We start from the raw sequence: 16,008 nt of genomic DNA, 5'->3' as shown, positions 1-16,008 counted from the left end.
ATGAACTCTCGACTACATCAAAAACCCCCTAACACCCTTTCAATGGTAGTGCGGTGGCACTACCATTGAAACCATGATATCGTCAGTGATGCGTCATAAAAAATGCTGTATCTCTGACGCATAGTTGCTGACACCTCCTTTCCTAGCCACAATAGCTAAACCGCAGTTTCGCGATTATCGTGACAGATCGTAAAAATCTCCGGCTTTGAAAGTGGCGCACGCGCGTTGGGAGATAGCAGTTCCTGCAACTCCGTTACATCCAAGGCTTATGTTATCGATGCGTCAAAACGGCAGTGAATCCAAGCAGGATGGCCGTTTGTCGGACCCCCTCAGAAAAGTCGACCTTACGATTCCGTGAATAGGTTGACCCCTAAACTTCGTAATGCCATTTAATGAAGAAAAAAAAAAACTGCTTATAATCAGCAATATACAGTAATACCAAGATCAGTCCACTAATTTGTCGCCTGTGAATATATGAACATAAATGAGCCCAATTTTGAATACATGACTTTCAGGATCAGCTCACTTTGCCCCACATCAAAACCATTGGATGCCAAAGCCACTGTGGCACAGGAAGAGCGAGCTTTTTGGACATCTTGAATTAAAAGCCATGAGACAGTTTGAATATTGAAGAAAGAAGAGGAATGCCACTTACAGAGATTGGTCAAGCAAATGGCCCTCTGTCCTGGCTCTCACCTGCATGCTCTCATTTAACCTACCACTTGACCCCAGATAAAAGTTATTGTGATGAAAAGCTCCCTAGACCATGTTAAATCTTTCTATAAGGGGCTTCAAGAGAAATTGCATTGCAGAGAAATCTTTGTGCAGTATGTGTCACCACCCTATCCTGGAACGCTTGCCCTCCATAATGGCGTACTTGTGGCTTCTACGCGCCCAGTATGCTCATAAAAAAAAAATTGCGGTGGCTTAGCTCGGTTATGCCACGATATACATAGAGTGAGCTATGGATGAGCAGACGGACCAACGAACTCACGCGAGTCAAGCGCCAGCCCGCTAGTGACCCACCCCTCCACCTCACTGCTCCTCGGGCGTGCGCAGCACAGATCTCGATAAGTCACGCAAAACTGCTCAACCTCAGCCAGTGTAGCTTACGCTCTAAAATCTTCCATGCTCGAGTAATGAACACTTCCTTTAGGAACTAAGGTACGACACCCCGCACACAACTAGTAGCTGTAAACAAATACCTGTGTCCTTCCAGCATCCTGAACAAGGTACGTGGGCAGGCCAAGCTCTGACGCCTTTTTCTCCAATGACAACAAATGCTGGGTTGAAAGCGCCCGCAGCGCTATCTTGGTCTCCCTGGAAACAAGATAGGTCACCCGATGAGAGCTTATCATACGATGATATATGAAGCATGCGCTAATAGATGTCATGTGCATATGAAGCTTTGGGTAAGTTATGTACTCATTTTCATTTAATTGAAGAACCCTTAGGCCATAAAACGCAGCTGTGCATTGAATCATTAATAACTATTGTTAGGGTCTAACATCCAAAAACCACAATATGATTAAGAGGGAAACGGCAGTGGAAGGCACTGCAAATTTCAAGCACCTGGGGTTCTTAACATGCACTTAAATCCAAGTGCATGGGCTTCTAGCACTTTCACTTCCATACAAAATGTGGCCACCGTGGCCGAGATTCGATACCGCAACCTGCTGGTCAGCAGTTGAACACCATAAAGAGTAGACCACCGTGGTAGCTTGGAAGCAATTCAGGATTTTGTTAAAAAGTGGCGGACCCTTAAGCTTCGCCTTCAAGAGTTGAACACAATAGCGATGTCCTACCCCTAGTGTGTACTTCAAACACTTAAGTGCATGAAATCTTTTCAAACTTGCTATGCACCCACCACGTGGCCTTAAAAGAATAGGTGCAGTAATGTGCATGGTTTTCCAGTGATTGACCGGCTTTAAACCATGAAGTCGTTATGATAATCCCATGTTCTGATGTCCGATGGCAATATGCGCTTCTACCACGCATTATTACTGCAATATTTCATGTTGTATTGTGAAGCATGTATACCGGATAACTGCATTTTCAGGCAGAGGAAGTTATTTTCACTGCATGTGGCTGTGTGGTAGTACACTCGCCACACAAACGACCCGGGTTCGATCCCCCCCTCAGACTAAGAATTCTTCCTCATTTATTTTATTTGCATCTTTCTCGATTCTTCGGTCACACACAAAACGACCATTTCTTGCTCACACCAAAACACGCCGACACCGGCGCCAAGGGTAGAATTTCTGCGAAATGACCTCTTTAATGCAGCTGTCTTAATATCCGTGGAAGTTATTAAAACTGGCATGGTCTCCAAGTAATTTTTTTTTGCCTCTCATTCAATTCCACCAAGAGGATGGTTGGGCTCATTCCAGCTGTGCCGTCAGTGCCAAATTCATGTAAGGCAACTTTTTTTGTAATGACTATTAAAGCATATGCAGCAAAACGGTACGAAACACTTCTTTTTTGACCCAAGCATAGCATCTACAGTGGACTCCGATTAAACGAAGCTCGCTTAAATGGAAAAGCCCCATAAACGAAACAATTTAGGTACATTTAGTTGGTCTCCAATATATTTAATGATAAAAAGTTTCGCGTAATCGGAACATTTTTTCCCGCTTACATAAGTTAAATGAAACTAAAGCAAGCAAAATCCATGAATGGCGGAAATGGCCACGGCAGTCTAGCAACCATGAATCAAATGCCAAAGCTAGTATATAGCTAAGCCAATCCAGCGATTGTACATGTCCACGCACACCGAGCAGCAGACGATCCATCTCGTTTCCATCTCCTCGTGAACTTGAGATGAAAACAATAAATAGCAGCACAATGTACTTTTTGTCACAACGAAAATAAAAATCATTCAAGAACTTGACCGCAACGACCTATCGAAGACAGATATTGTGAAGAAGTTCAGAGTTCCCAAGCCCACACTGTTGTAGATATTAAAGAACATAGGGAAGATTGAAGAAGCTGCAAGGCTTGTGAACTTCGCCACGGACAGAATGCAGAGGACAACGGCGGCATACAAATAAATTGAAAATGCTCTTTTTCTCAGATTCAAGTGTGTACGCAGCGCAAACTTCCTGATCAGCAGCCCCATTTTCGAAGAGAAGGCCAAAGAGATTGCTACTCGCATGGGGATCGAGCACTTGCAGGTGAGCGATGGCTGTCTGAGCCGTTTAAAAAGCAGCATGGTGTTGTCTTTTGATTCTCGAGAAAGTGCGGCTGTAAACAGAGATATCTGTAAGCAATATTAGCAACATTTTTCTTTCTAATTGACTATAGTAGTATCGTATACTTCAAAATGTTTTTGTTCAGTCAGCCACAGTTGGTGCTTTCAAAATAAAGTAATATTTCATCCATTTTGTAAGCTTTGCTTAAATAAAACTTCTCATAAATAGAACGAATTTTCTTGCCCCTTCGAGTTCCATTTAAGAGGAGTCCACTGTACATTACCTTCAACTATCACAACCCGAACCAGAGTTTTCCAACATCCCCAGTGGCTCATGGTGGGAATGCTCGGACACGGCTATCATGAGGAATGACCAAGAAACATGGTATGGCTGCAAAGGTTGTGCTTTCCTAAATTAATATGTTTACAAAAACTTCTGAGTCACTCATACTAGGTTTTTCAATAACATTTCGTTCGGTATGGTGCAAAAGCCAACAAGGAAAAAGAAAAATGGACTAAAAGTGGTGCACCAAGGGTGCAGGCTCTGTCACTGGTTCTGCAACTGTAGTGTCCTGCTGGTACTCTTTGGGTTTCGTATTGAGTGCACATATTCGCAGAAGTCCTTCTGATTGAAAGAGAAAACAAAATGCCCATGTGCTATTATCGTACTAACATGAGCAAGACAAGTGTGCTAGCCAGATATGCCTATGGAATGTTTTAGCTCGTCAAGAATGATGCTAATTCAAAGCCACCGTACTACGTCCCAGCATTCCCACGCGCACGACAGCACAACAGCATCAGAGTTCTGTTTAGGCAAGTAGTACAACTACATGATAATAGTAGCAAAGATATTGCTGAAAAAAACACAAACAAAAAGCAGCACTTTTTTCTCCACCCCATGAGGGAGAGCAGCTCAGCACAGCTGGGAAGGGAGCAGGGCAATAGAGAACAGACAGCCGAGTAGTAGAGATTGAAATGCGTGGAGTTGACGCCTACATGTTTGTGACGTTGGTCGACCACGTGACGAAGGCCCCCTTCCCCCTCCCCCAATTGTTGGCCCGTGCATAAAATGATCTGGAGAAGGAATGTTCACCTCTCCGCACACAATTTTATTTGATTTTACCTCAGCTACTGCTTAAGGGGAGATGCGAGCTGGAAAACGCAAGTTCTTGCCAAAATTACATATTCCTTGTTTTTCGTTGCCTTCACGCATTTCATTTCTCTATGCTCACGATAAAAAAAATGAAGGTTGTAATTAAACTCGAAGTAGGTTAAAAATGATTTTAAAGAGCACAAGATGGCTACTAAAACTATGAAGAGCTTATTGTCTAAAGTCCCCTGAAAATTCTCACCTCGCTGCTTGCCATTGCATGAGGAGCTCACTAAAGCCACATGCTCAGTGTGACCATTATTAGCAAGCTCTCATTATAAAAGAAATCATCTAAAAACTACCTTTTCTGCATACACAAGTTTTCACTTACACCTTTAAAATGTGTTTCTCTCAAGATCAATTTTTAGGCGACTTCTCGAGTTTGGGCATGTTTATAATATTTCTGATAGGCCGATCGGAATGAAATTTTGACTACATATTTTTTACCATGTGAAGGGCGCAAGTACCTTGTTTGAAACTTGATATTGCCTGTACAATTATTACGGACCTAAAATAAGCAATTACTATAGGCTGATGATTCTAAGAATTCTCACATTACAGTTTTTCCTGTCCATTGAAATGTCTTATACGCACTTTCTTGACAGTTATTTGCATTCTACAGTTAATGCGGAGCAACATGAGCCATTAATGACTCAGAACCATAAATGTTTAGTGGCACAAAAATATTGCCCAAAACAAACTATACACATTGTCATGGCACAATTCCGAAACCATGCAACTTCCTGTAAAACTAACCACATATTTGACACCGACATAAAAGTCTATATATACAGCAAAACCTTCATTGCCCTAGGCTGCAGATTAAGGGGAGATGCTACTCGAAAAAGGTTTTTTTTTATTTCATAACCCAGCTCCTTGAAATTTTAGGTGTTAGTAAAGCTTGCAGTGCTGATTTCATAACTGCAATTATTTGTTTGATAGCTATAGTAGTTCCGGAGTTACTACAACTTTGATATCAAAATATAGTGTTTTTTGTGCACATAATAAAGCTTACTAAAAATTTTCACACAGAATTGCAAAATGGCTCATTCTGCTGCACTTGAGCAGTACAATACAGAAAAGTACCTCAAACAGAAAATTTATTTGCTACATTAAAAAAAAAAAATAAAAGTACTAAATGCATATTTTACATCTCTCTATCAGTGTATCAAGTTGTGTAACAAAAAATCTGTGTTGTATAATGCAACCTAAAGTAGATACTTGTATTCTAGAGTGGCTGATTAAGCTCTGTGCAAAATTTCATCAAGATAGGACTATTTTATGCCCAAAAAAGATTGTGCACAAGATGAGAGAATTACCTCAAAATGGAAATCGAGAAAAATGCATTTGAAAGTTGTAAATATGTTTACTCATGATTACACAGTGCGATTTGCACAAAACTTGGTGATATCATAGAAGGGACACAGCTAGAGCACCTAAAATTGTCCTGCTCCATATGTGGATCCTTCTCGCCGCTTGAGAAGGGAGTCATCAAGGCGCGCTTTCTTTGCCACGTTCCGCCGATGGGCCCTTGCCTCGGCTGTTTCACACGCAGACATTCTTTCGATTCTCCTCTGGTCGCGGGATTGGCCCAGGGTGATCAGTTGATCTGGTGGGACTACACCAAGCTCCTCTAGCACGTGTTCAAAGCTTGAATGTCCTTTATTGAACCACAACACGGCCATAGCAGCTGCAGTTTCCACTGTTGTCCGGGAGGCAAACTTAGTCTTCGGACACAACAACCAGATTTTGCTGTTCAAAGATTCTGCAGCGTTTTGGGTCTTCCCTTGGATACAACGCACCAGCAACTTTTCATCTGTGAGCCGCTTGTAAATGGGAAGCACAGCCAATCCTTGAGCCTTGGTCAAGATTGGTGTGTGGTCGGGTGGGGCCTCCCCAAGCGCTTCAGCTCGCCTATGCTTGCACCAGGAAGTCGCCCCTTCTGGACAGTATCGGTGGCTGCCTGCTGTGTTGCTCGATGATGAATGGAAATATGAGGCCCAGATGGCACGATGCATTTTCAGAATATCACCTCTGTTGTTTGTGATTGCAATACGGTAATAGTTCTGCAGCTTCTGAATTGTGCCATCTGTCAGCTTTTCCCCTCGTGGAAGTCTTGTTGGCAGTTTCCGAAGTGCAGTGCCTAGACGCTTGGCCACATGGTTTGTGCACTCCTCCTTGTCCACAACAGCTTCACCATATACCTTGGCCTCAGCGACAGCGGTATAAGCTTTGCTGTCCCCATCACTGAGGAACTTGGTGAAGCGCAATGGTGTTGTGTATGAGGATGTCCTGCCCCATATGCGCAAAGCTGCCTCAGTCTCCATGGCATGAGAGGAGCACTCTGTATTTTTTTCGCAGACAGGTGTGTGGAATGCTTGCCATATTTCTTCCTCATCACCCAAGTCCTGGTGCCGGCTACAGGCAAGGCAGTAATTCGATAGCACTTCAAAATCTAGGCACAAACCAGTGTCCACAGACACAGCAGTGCCGATGCCATTGTGGCTCTTGTGCCCTCTTTTTTGCCATGTGCCATCATACATGACAGCAACATCAGCCCCATCCACTTTCTCTTTAGTTATCATCCGCGCTTTCGCCAGGTTTTCTTGCACAGCTTTGGTAGCTGCAGTATGAACTTTTTTGCCAATTGCAATAAAAGTCTTATGATGCATAGGTATTGGCAGTCCAAGAATAGCGCAAAAACGCGACAGCTGTTCATGCCCAATGCCTATTGCACGCGCAGCCACAACTACCTTCACATTGACAGCGAAGCTGTCACGCGAGCTGCCGCTTCGGTAGCTCCAGTCATCACCGGCATCGGTGGGCTGTCTTTCCGGCAGAACACGCCGCGAACTATGCGCGGCAGAAACCACTGACTCGGGACACTCACTGTTATCACAGTGCAGCTCGAGGAACGAAGAGAGGCCCTTACGTTTACTTGCGGTGTCGCGAACGACGAGTCCAGCGGTGTGGCATGTTGGACAAACAGCACGGCTTACCATCGATGTCAGTGCGCCGATGTCACAAAATACTCCGCTCACAGAGCCACAAACACTCTTCGTTCTTTCGCTTTCGAACTGTTCAATCTTTTTTTCTGATGCGCTGATGAACTTGATCGCGGCGTCGATTTCGTCAAAGTTCCCGCAAGCCGCCGTATCCCCGCTGCCTTGATTAGGCCTAGTGGCCCGCGGCTCGCATTCTTCTACCGCTGCTTTGCGCTTCGGTTTACGTCGACGCCCTTGGTACTTGTTCTTGCTTGCAAACTTTCGTGCTCGGAAGTCTCGCTTCTTCGAGTTATCCATGGTGAACTCGGAAAAACGTAGAAACGCACGGCAAGTGCCGATCGTCGCAAGCGCTCAGCGAGCGAGGCCGATCAGATGTAGCCAATGGCGGCCTCGGTAGCGTACCATGTGACCGGTAGAGATGCGCGAAGCGGCTGCAGCTTGGCTGCAAACCGACTTGGAAACGACTGTTTTGTGAAATTCCTCACTAAAATACGAAACTAGGGGGACGCCTGTACACTAGAAGGAGCCTTGATCTACACCACCGAACAAACCCCGATGGCGGACGTCATCGTGTTGCCGAGTGGCGGATTTTCAAAAATAGCCGTCGGATGCGTGAATTCGCGACTTCGGCAGCTACCTTCACTAGCGCAGATCGACTTTTTACCACTTTCTCGTTTGAATTCAGCTATGACCTTTGGGGAAATGATAGTTGAATGATCAAAAGTGATTTTAGAAGCAATATCTCAAAAGTGGAAATTTTCGCAAAAAACGCGATTTTTCGACCCGCATCTCCCCTTAACGACAGTTTTTGTTTTCGAGTCGCACCTCCCCTTAACCATTCTACAAAAATTATTGAGCTTGCACCAGTTGACACGACCACCGATCTTTACACAACTATTTCGGTGATTCCACGCACCCTCCAGAAAAACGGGAAAGCTACGGCACTGGCCCATGACACAGTCTACAACAATGATTGCTTGCGACTGCTTCGGTTCACATGGACAAGAGACTCCTGCCAGAAAAACTCTTTTTCGAATATCGACCTCATAAGAAGCCGTGGTAGAGGAATGCGACAGCATTTGCTCCAGTATTGTTCTATGCTGTGTAGACCTAAGACCAAGAGTACAAGCTCTCCTCTTTCTTCCTTTGTTTCCATCCAACTCCTGTCACTTTCTAAGGTAAATTGGACCTGATGTTTTGGTTAACCTTCAATGTTTTATCGGTGCTTTCGTTTTTTTGCAGTAGAGTGTCCCCCAAACTGTACATCTCCTAAACATAAGCTTATAACGGGACACATTAGGAGCCCTTCAACACTGGCATTAAGGAAGCTAGCCTGAGTGGCACGGATGTGCAAACACGGACTCTTAACACCACTTACCCGTATTCCTCCCACAGCAGAAGCATGTTGCCATACTTCCTCTCATCTTGCAGAAGCAGCCTGTACAGGCCCAGGACCGCATGTGCAACCTGAGCCGCGATTTTTCCGGTACCCATGTCGAGCTCACAGTTGACCGCAAAGACCATTTTGTACGTTTCGGGAGCATCATCGTCTTCTGTGTCACTTTCGTCTAAGGGATCCAGCTGGAAGAAGAGGAAAGCAAGATGAGGACACCTTGAGCAACATGCAAGAGGTCAGCTTGCGACTTTCCTTCAACCAGACACAAGAAAGCTGCGTGAAAAATAATGGTGTTTCCGTGCCTGAAAAGACGCACATACCCGAAATCTCAAAATTTTAAAAACTGCAAATTGCAGCATCCTTGACCACTTTATCACCAGTCATAATAATATTAATTGTATGGGTTTGACGTCCCCTAACCACCATGTGATTATGACAGACGCTGAAGGGGAGGACTCAGAAATTTTGACCACTTAGGGTTTTTTAACGAGCACCTAAATTACACGGTCCTCAAGCAGTTTGGCCTTCATCGAAAATGCAGCCGCTGCGGCCGGGTTTCGATCTCGTGGCCTGCGGGTCGGCAGCCCGAGTGTCTTAGCCCCTACACCACCGTGGCGGGTCTCATCACCAGTTAGGGGCTTGTTATTGGTAAAAAGTAGTAGTGGTCAAAGGTAAAAGCAAGTAGTCAACCACATAAAAGAAAAACAAACTTTTTAAATAAATGATGCTTATGTTAAAGTGCTTTTTGCCTTCGGTTGGCATCTTTCTTTTACCTTTGACCGACAAGGACCACTCCTGACCAGACAGACAAGTTTTCATTGAGCCCTTGATTTCCAGAAGTAGTAGTGTTACAGCTATGAATGAAAGAAAGTGTAATTTTAAGGGATAGCTTTTCTTTGTTATAAACAGTATTAATGAGAACTAACAGACATTCATGCCAAGGAAAGTATTGGGAATGTTATTAGAAGTAATTCTGATGTAATTGTAAAAAAAAAACTGAAAAAAAAAACGATAACTTGCTGTGAGCAGGGACCGAACCTGTGACCTTCGAATGACCTGTCTGATGCTCTATCACTGGGCTACAGTGGCGGTCATCCCCCCGTCCACTTTATAGGTATATGTGTGCATTTTACAGTGGGAGTGTCAGTCAGCCCTTAAAATGACACTTTCCTTCATTCATAGCGAGAGTGTCGCTCTGGCAAGCTTGATGCCTTGAGGTGGTATACGAGGGATATTTGGTCAGCTGCCATCTCCATACCTGCCAATCTAGCAGGATGAAAATTTGGGAGACCGCAGCAAGGCGAGGGGATGGGGCGAGGGGGCCGGAGTGATTTTCTTTTTTTGTTGCATACCCGACATTGATGAGACAGACACTTGCGATGAGCTGTCGTTTCCGCACACTGCGGCTATGAAAGCACAATCTACTCAAAGAATCTTACTTTGCTAAATGCAGATTGTACTTTCTTGTGCAATCTTCAAATATTAGAGCCACACCTTGCGTCTGTCAACAGAGTAAGTGTATGTTGATTTCGAATCGATCCACAATTAACAAATCACATTCTGCTCGTGGAAATCGTCTAGAAAACCAAGTTAAATATTTAAGCTACTATGCCATAGGATATGCTGGTGCCAAGAAAAATAATAATAATGTCACTTCAGAGCTGCTCAGCTGGTCAGGCAATGGATGCGCAAAATTGACCTACGCTTGTTTCAGCACTAAATCGTATGGGAATCTATGAAACGAAGAGCTGTGCACGCATGGTGATATTAAGAAAGTTCAAGTTTACTCACTGACTTCACAAGTGTGATGAAATACATTGGCCGCATGGTGAGAGCAGGCAAATGAGAAAGTGATGCAAAACTGTATGTGTCACAACTTGACGTCATCGCAACTAGCTATACTTGTGTGCAAAGTCACCAGAATTGATATTGAAGCTTGACATCACGCCAGTGTTGATGCGAGTGCACGCACCATGCAAAAATTGACTTCAATGTCACAAACAACATATTCACCGTTTCCCAAGTTTTGAACTTGCCCAGAGCCATCACTGCATAAGGGAGTATTAGCCGAGCAGAGGAAAATTAGCTTCGAAAATTGGTGTCAGTGCCTTTTTAAGGAATCCCTCACCATGTCACATAAGGAATTGTAGTTAGACGCTGGAAGTTCTTGTTTGTCCAATGAAGAGCATTATACCACGGGAATTCTTCAAATTGGTTCATCACAAGCATGGAAAACGATTGTTTTTAAATTGCATGAAAATATAGTTCCAAGGGGAAAGCTTGAAACCATAGCCACTCACACGATGCAACCTTCACAAGCCTAACCATTCTCTGCCCTCTTCAAAATTTGAGCTGGAGGGTCATACAATGCAGACGCATCAACACGTCATGCGCACAGAAGGTTACATATCCAAGAGGTGCTAGAGCCAGACAGACCACAGGAGTAGTGTTGTGTTGTTCCAGTGCTCTCTGTTCTGCACTGCATGTTTCTGTGTAATAGCTCCCTAAGTGCGCGCATGTTTTGAAAAAATGGCATGGATCATAAATCCTTACCCTGACACATCGCTTCACAAATGCTATGCCGAACGCAGCCTCGCTGACCACTAGGTTTGCAAGCTATTGCTGAGCGTGAATACTGCAACATTTTTACGGGCACAAGACTAGTGGCATCATGAGCCAGTGCTGCATGCACATCGAGGTAGATGCAAGAGGATAAATGAGCGTAATGACTGCCGGAACGTAGTAGTATACTACACAGTTTCAGGGCTTGCACCTGCATGATGTGGAAATGGCAGGAACACAAATGCATGCGAAATCGATGCAGATTAGTCTCACATGGCGATGCAATTTGAAGTAAAAAAAAATAATTGAAAAACAGACACATTCTGTTTGTGTGTTTCATTATTTCTCCCAACTTTCATTCATCTATTCAAGCAACAGATTAGACTAACTACGCATGTCACGTTGAATCATTCTTACGGTGTCATGTGCTACTGTGAACTATGTCAGAGCACAGGTAACTATGTACGGCCATTCTTTGTTGTAGGCCATCCCCAGCATCTTAATGCGTGTACCCACGCAATGAAGAGCAAGCGGTGTTCAGTTTGTAATCTGATCTTTGCTCGCGGCTTGTGGCATTGAAAATATTGGAAGAGATGATTATGAGCACCTAGTGTATGCATTGCAGTTGTCAGCTTAAAATGCTTGGACCTGGGGAGGGGCCCAGGGGCCCTGCAACACGTTTTTAAGTAAGCCATACACTGGATTCTCTAAAAGATCTCAGTGCCTCACAAATTCACCGCCGCAAAAATTTTTAGAATCCCTCCTGTAGGAGCTAAGCTACAAAGATTTCTCACACCCTGCAATATTCTCTGTTCTATCATACCAACCAAAGCGCTGGCAGCAAAGCAGGAAGAAATGGCAAGAGCAAAGAAAATACATCATGCAAGCCTCATGACCTTGAGCACTACTTTTTTTCTCTCTCGAATATGCAAATTTTTCAGAGCGATTGAGCGCGCACACGTGGACAAGGTGCAACCTCTCACAGCGATTCCTGTAACGACCGAGCGTGCCATGTTCAAATCGGCCAATGGCTGGTAGAGTGGCTGTGATGAGTGATTCTTTAGCTCCTTTTGTCATTGGTTCAAAGAAGAGAAAGCAATTTACCTGTGATTTTTGAGCTTCTTTCGTCATTGGTCCAGAGAAGATAAAGGAATTTTCAGCTGGCTTTGATAATTATTTGTGTATTCCAGGCCGCATCTTGCACAATAATATTTGCCTTTTCGTGTTATCGGGAGCCTCTACTACCGATCATCAGTGTTTTCTAACCATGCTTAAAAAGTGTTGTGGGCTTCTTTAAGGAAGAAGCCAACAATTTTTTATGTTACTGTAGAATGACCTCACAGTAACGTGCCTTGTTGCCTCATGGACCTGCTCAGCAAAACTTTTTTTTTGTTTCACCCTGTATAAGCAGAATTACCACACAAGCTGAGCACTTTCTCTGTGCTTTCATCACCACAAGTGTAGTGGAAGCTAAACAGCACCCCCTTCCAGATATAAATCTTGCTTGTGCCCCAGCTATGCATCTTAAGGTTAAGACTTTCACAGTGCTGACATGCGAAGGCATTTCACAATGGCTGTAGTTTTAACACAATGCAGCATCTTACTTTCCTTATCATCCACTTGTGTGCTGTTCTTGAAATTACCCAATACCTGTTACGCTCGCTTAATGCCAACACGGTGCTGATATTGCAAAGGAGACAGAGAGAGAATTTTGCTGTTTCTGACACAAAACTGTAAATGTTGTTTCATGCAATGCTATCATATTTAGCCTCTATGTTCAATGGAGGCTTGACTATTGATCAGCAATGTCTTATGACTATGCCCCAAAAATATTGCAGGGCACTTTAACACACATGAGACTGAACTGCCAGACACGTGGAGAATGTACGCTACATGAAGCATCCTAAAACAAAGACATCACAAATGAGTTCTTCATCAGGAGAACTTGTTCGAGACACTTTCCTGAATAAAAATGAGGCATTTTAGAGTTACGAATTTGTGAAGTTGAAGCCAAAAGACATGCTTGCGGAATGAAAAGCAATTGTCAGATGTCCTTTTACAGAAACCGAACGTTTCACTCACGTCCAGGGGAGCGTCAATGTCCTCATCATTGTTTTCGAAGAGCCATGCAGCAGCGAAGTCTGGTCCTTGGTTTCCGGTATAGTAGAGGGCCTGCGAATAAAAAAAAATCTCCTTGATGTAGCGCTGCAACATAAAAGCTTTTTATTATTTTTATTTCACTTGCAGTGCCACTTCGTAAGTATAATCCCCTGTTCGGCCAACAGCCTGTTCTTTTACAGGTATCTGTGTAGATGCTTGCGTTTGTGGGTAATTTTAATATGTTATGACAAGTTGTGGATGCGAGATTAATTACACATGCTGTGTGACTCTGCTTCTAGCACACAACGTACTACGTTTCGATTGGGAGCACAAGCAGTGTGTTGTGTCTGCTCATTGAAAGAACACGTGCACCCCAGTCTGCTGTGATCTATGATGTGCGATAAACGGGTCATATTTCATATCATATAAAGGTCAGACAGTGTTAAGCTACATCAAGATGCAACATGGACATATATCTTTATTTCACATATATGTACTACCTTTTAGTGATGAGTACTAACAGTGAAAGACGCAAAGTTATGAGGTTTTGAAGCATTCTGTGCAATGTAAAGTGCTCTCACAGATCTAAATGTGACATTAAAAAATTTACGGACGATTGCGATACAGCCTAATACAAATTCTGAGTGTAGATCTATGGGCATTTTGATTCTGTGATTAGTTGAGACAAATTTGAGAGAAGGCATGTAAGCTATGTACAGTTGCATACCATGCAGTGAGCAGCATGACTGGAGCAGAGAAGCTCAAGTAAACCATTTCATAATACCAACAAACACAGATGAAGCGCAGTGCAACTGCCTTGCTAACTGGAAGATAGTGGAAAACAGTATGTGGGTGCATTCCACAACAGCCTCTGCAGACAGCCCCCCCCCCCCCCCCCATTCACGCAACGCTCTATTTCCATATATGGTATCAGTGGATGCTCTCACCGCATACCTTAGTAATAATTTCATCAGTTACCACACAAAGGCGTGCACTACTGTGGCGCCACGGAACCTGTCGTCTCGCCCCTGTCGATCCCAAGTCTTTCGTCTACTGCTGCACTCCCAATTCCCTCTTTTTTTTTTTTCATTCCATCGGCCAGTTATGCCAATGCCACTCAACAAAGAAGCGAGGCTAGAGGCCAGTGGCTCGTGATATCAAAGGACTCTATGTTTGCTCTCTTTTGTCCTTATTCACTCCATCGGTTACACTGATGGCAACGCCCTTCAGTGCAGGAACAGATGCCCAAGAGTAGGGCTCTAAAACTTTCGTGCAGCGACTGGTTAGTGCAATAACTCAAGGTAACCGTGTCATATCGTGACGAATCTTGCTACTAAAGGTAATGTCGGCTGTGATATTAATTTTGTAGTAAGAGTTATGCAAATTAGATACAAATTTAGTTGGAGCACAGGGCAAAATAATGTACTGGGGAAGCAAACGATAAAGACGTTTTAACACCACCACCAATAATAATAATAATAATAATGATAATAATAATAATAATAATAATAATAATAATAATAATAATAATTTAAACAGCATTGCCCTGTACTACTAGTCGCGAGGACGGTGACCATTTCGACCGTCATTTCCCAACACACGTCGAAACGTGCGCCTGCGTTGCATGCTAAATTAATTAGCCGTTTTCACGACATCGCTAAGCGGGCGTCGCCTAATGTAATAAAGCGCACAGCTGAAATAAGACCTGCGTGTTTCACAAACCAAGCCTCACATCAACTCACCTTTATGGCAGCGTTGCGGTTGATTCCCATCCCGAGGAGGACTTTCAAATGATGCTGGTTGGGGGTCCATTTCGTCGGCTTGGGCGACGTGGGGTTTTCTTCCCCGTCGCCGGCTTGCCTCTCATCCTCCATCGTGTATCTAGAACGAAACGGGAGAACACATATTCGCACGCTACGGTTAAGCGAGATGAAAACATACAGAACGCAACCTGGGCGAAAAACGCGTGCACCAATGATTGCGCGCACTGATGATTATTTCTTGAGTAACGAAGCTATACTCGTGCAGAGTTCAACGTCATTCAAAGAAAAGCACGCTCCTCCTTCTCGGCTGAAGTCTATTAACTGTAGTATCCTATTTAAAGGGTCAATTCGAGTAATGACGCATTGGACGTACTACGTCGATCGGTTCATCCTAGTTTCGACTACCAGCCATCACGTTGCACGCCACAGACTCGAGCACGCCACATACATGCAGGAATGAGCGCCGTAGATCGACAGCCAGCCACACTTACGTGGGACACTCGGTTCACACACGCCCAGCAGATGCGCTACACGGCTCGCCGAAATGACAGCTGCCCATACGACGACCTGACGCCTAGCTCAGCGCTCCCCGCCCAAATCTCCCGAGTCCGCGGCGGCAGCGCATTTCCAATGTTAGCAGATTAGCGCGATAACTCCTCCGTATTTGCTGCAATTAAAACGTACCTCACTGCAGTGAAGTCGCATTTAGGTTTTCAAAAACAACGCTTTTGCCTAATGTTAATAGTGGATATTATTTGACACTTTGGTTAAAATTGTTATTTCATCTATTTGTTGTGAGCCAACCCTCAAAAAAATAAAACCGAAACTGATTGAGAAAGAAA

General features: G+C 44.0%; 1 protein-coding gene across 2 annotated transcripts in view; it reads right to left on the bottom strand.

Annotated features, from left to right (window-relative positions):
- Positions 1-15,793, bottom strand: part of LOC119170650 (putative peptidyl-tRNA hydrolase 2) — a 30,387-nt gene extending 14,594 nt beyond the window's left edge. For both annotated transcript variants that reach the window (XM_037421874.2, XM_075886962.1), the window contains exons 1-5: positions 15,658-15,793; positions 15,146-15,284; positions 13,386-13,475; positions 8,724-8,926; positions 1,206-1,320 (exon numbers count right to left, since the gene is read on the bottom strand). In XM_037421874.2, coding sequence (XP_037277771.1) covers positions 1,206-1,320; positions 8,724-8,926; positions 13,386-13,475; positions 15,146-15,277 — 540 coding nt within the window. In that variant the 5' untranslated portion in view covers positions 15,278-15,284; positions 15,658-15,793. The remainder of the gene's footprint in view (positions 1-1,205; positions 1,321-8,723; positions 8,927-13,385; positions 13,476-15,145; positions 15,285-15,657) is intronic.
- Positions 15,794-16,008: the final 215 nt, after the last annotated feature.

This window comes from Rhipicephalus microplus, chromosome 2 (genome assembly GCF_043290135.1).
Source record: "Rhipicephalus microplus isolate Deutch F79 chromosome 2, USDA_Rmic, whole genome shotgun sequence".
Lineage (NCBI taxonomy): Eukaryota > Metazoa > Arthropoda > Arachnida > Ixodida > Ixodidae > Rhipicephalus > Rhipicephalus microplus.
The sequence above is the reverse complement of the archived record's forward strand: the minus strand, read 5'-3'. Positions and strand labels throughout refer to the sequence as shown.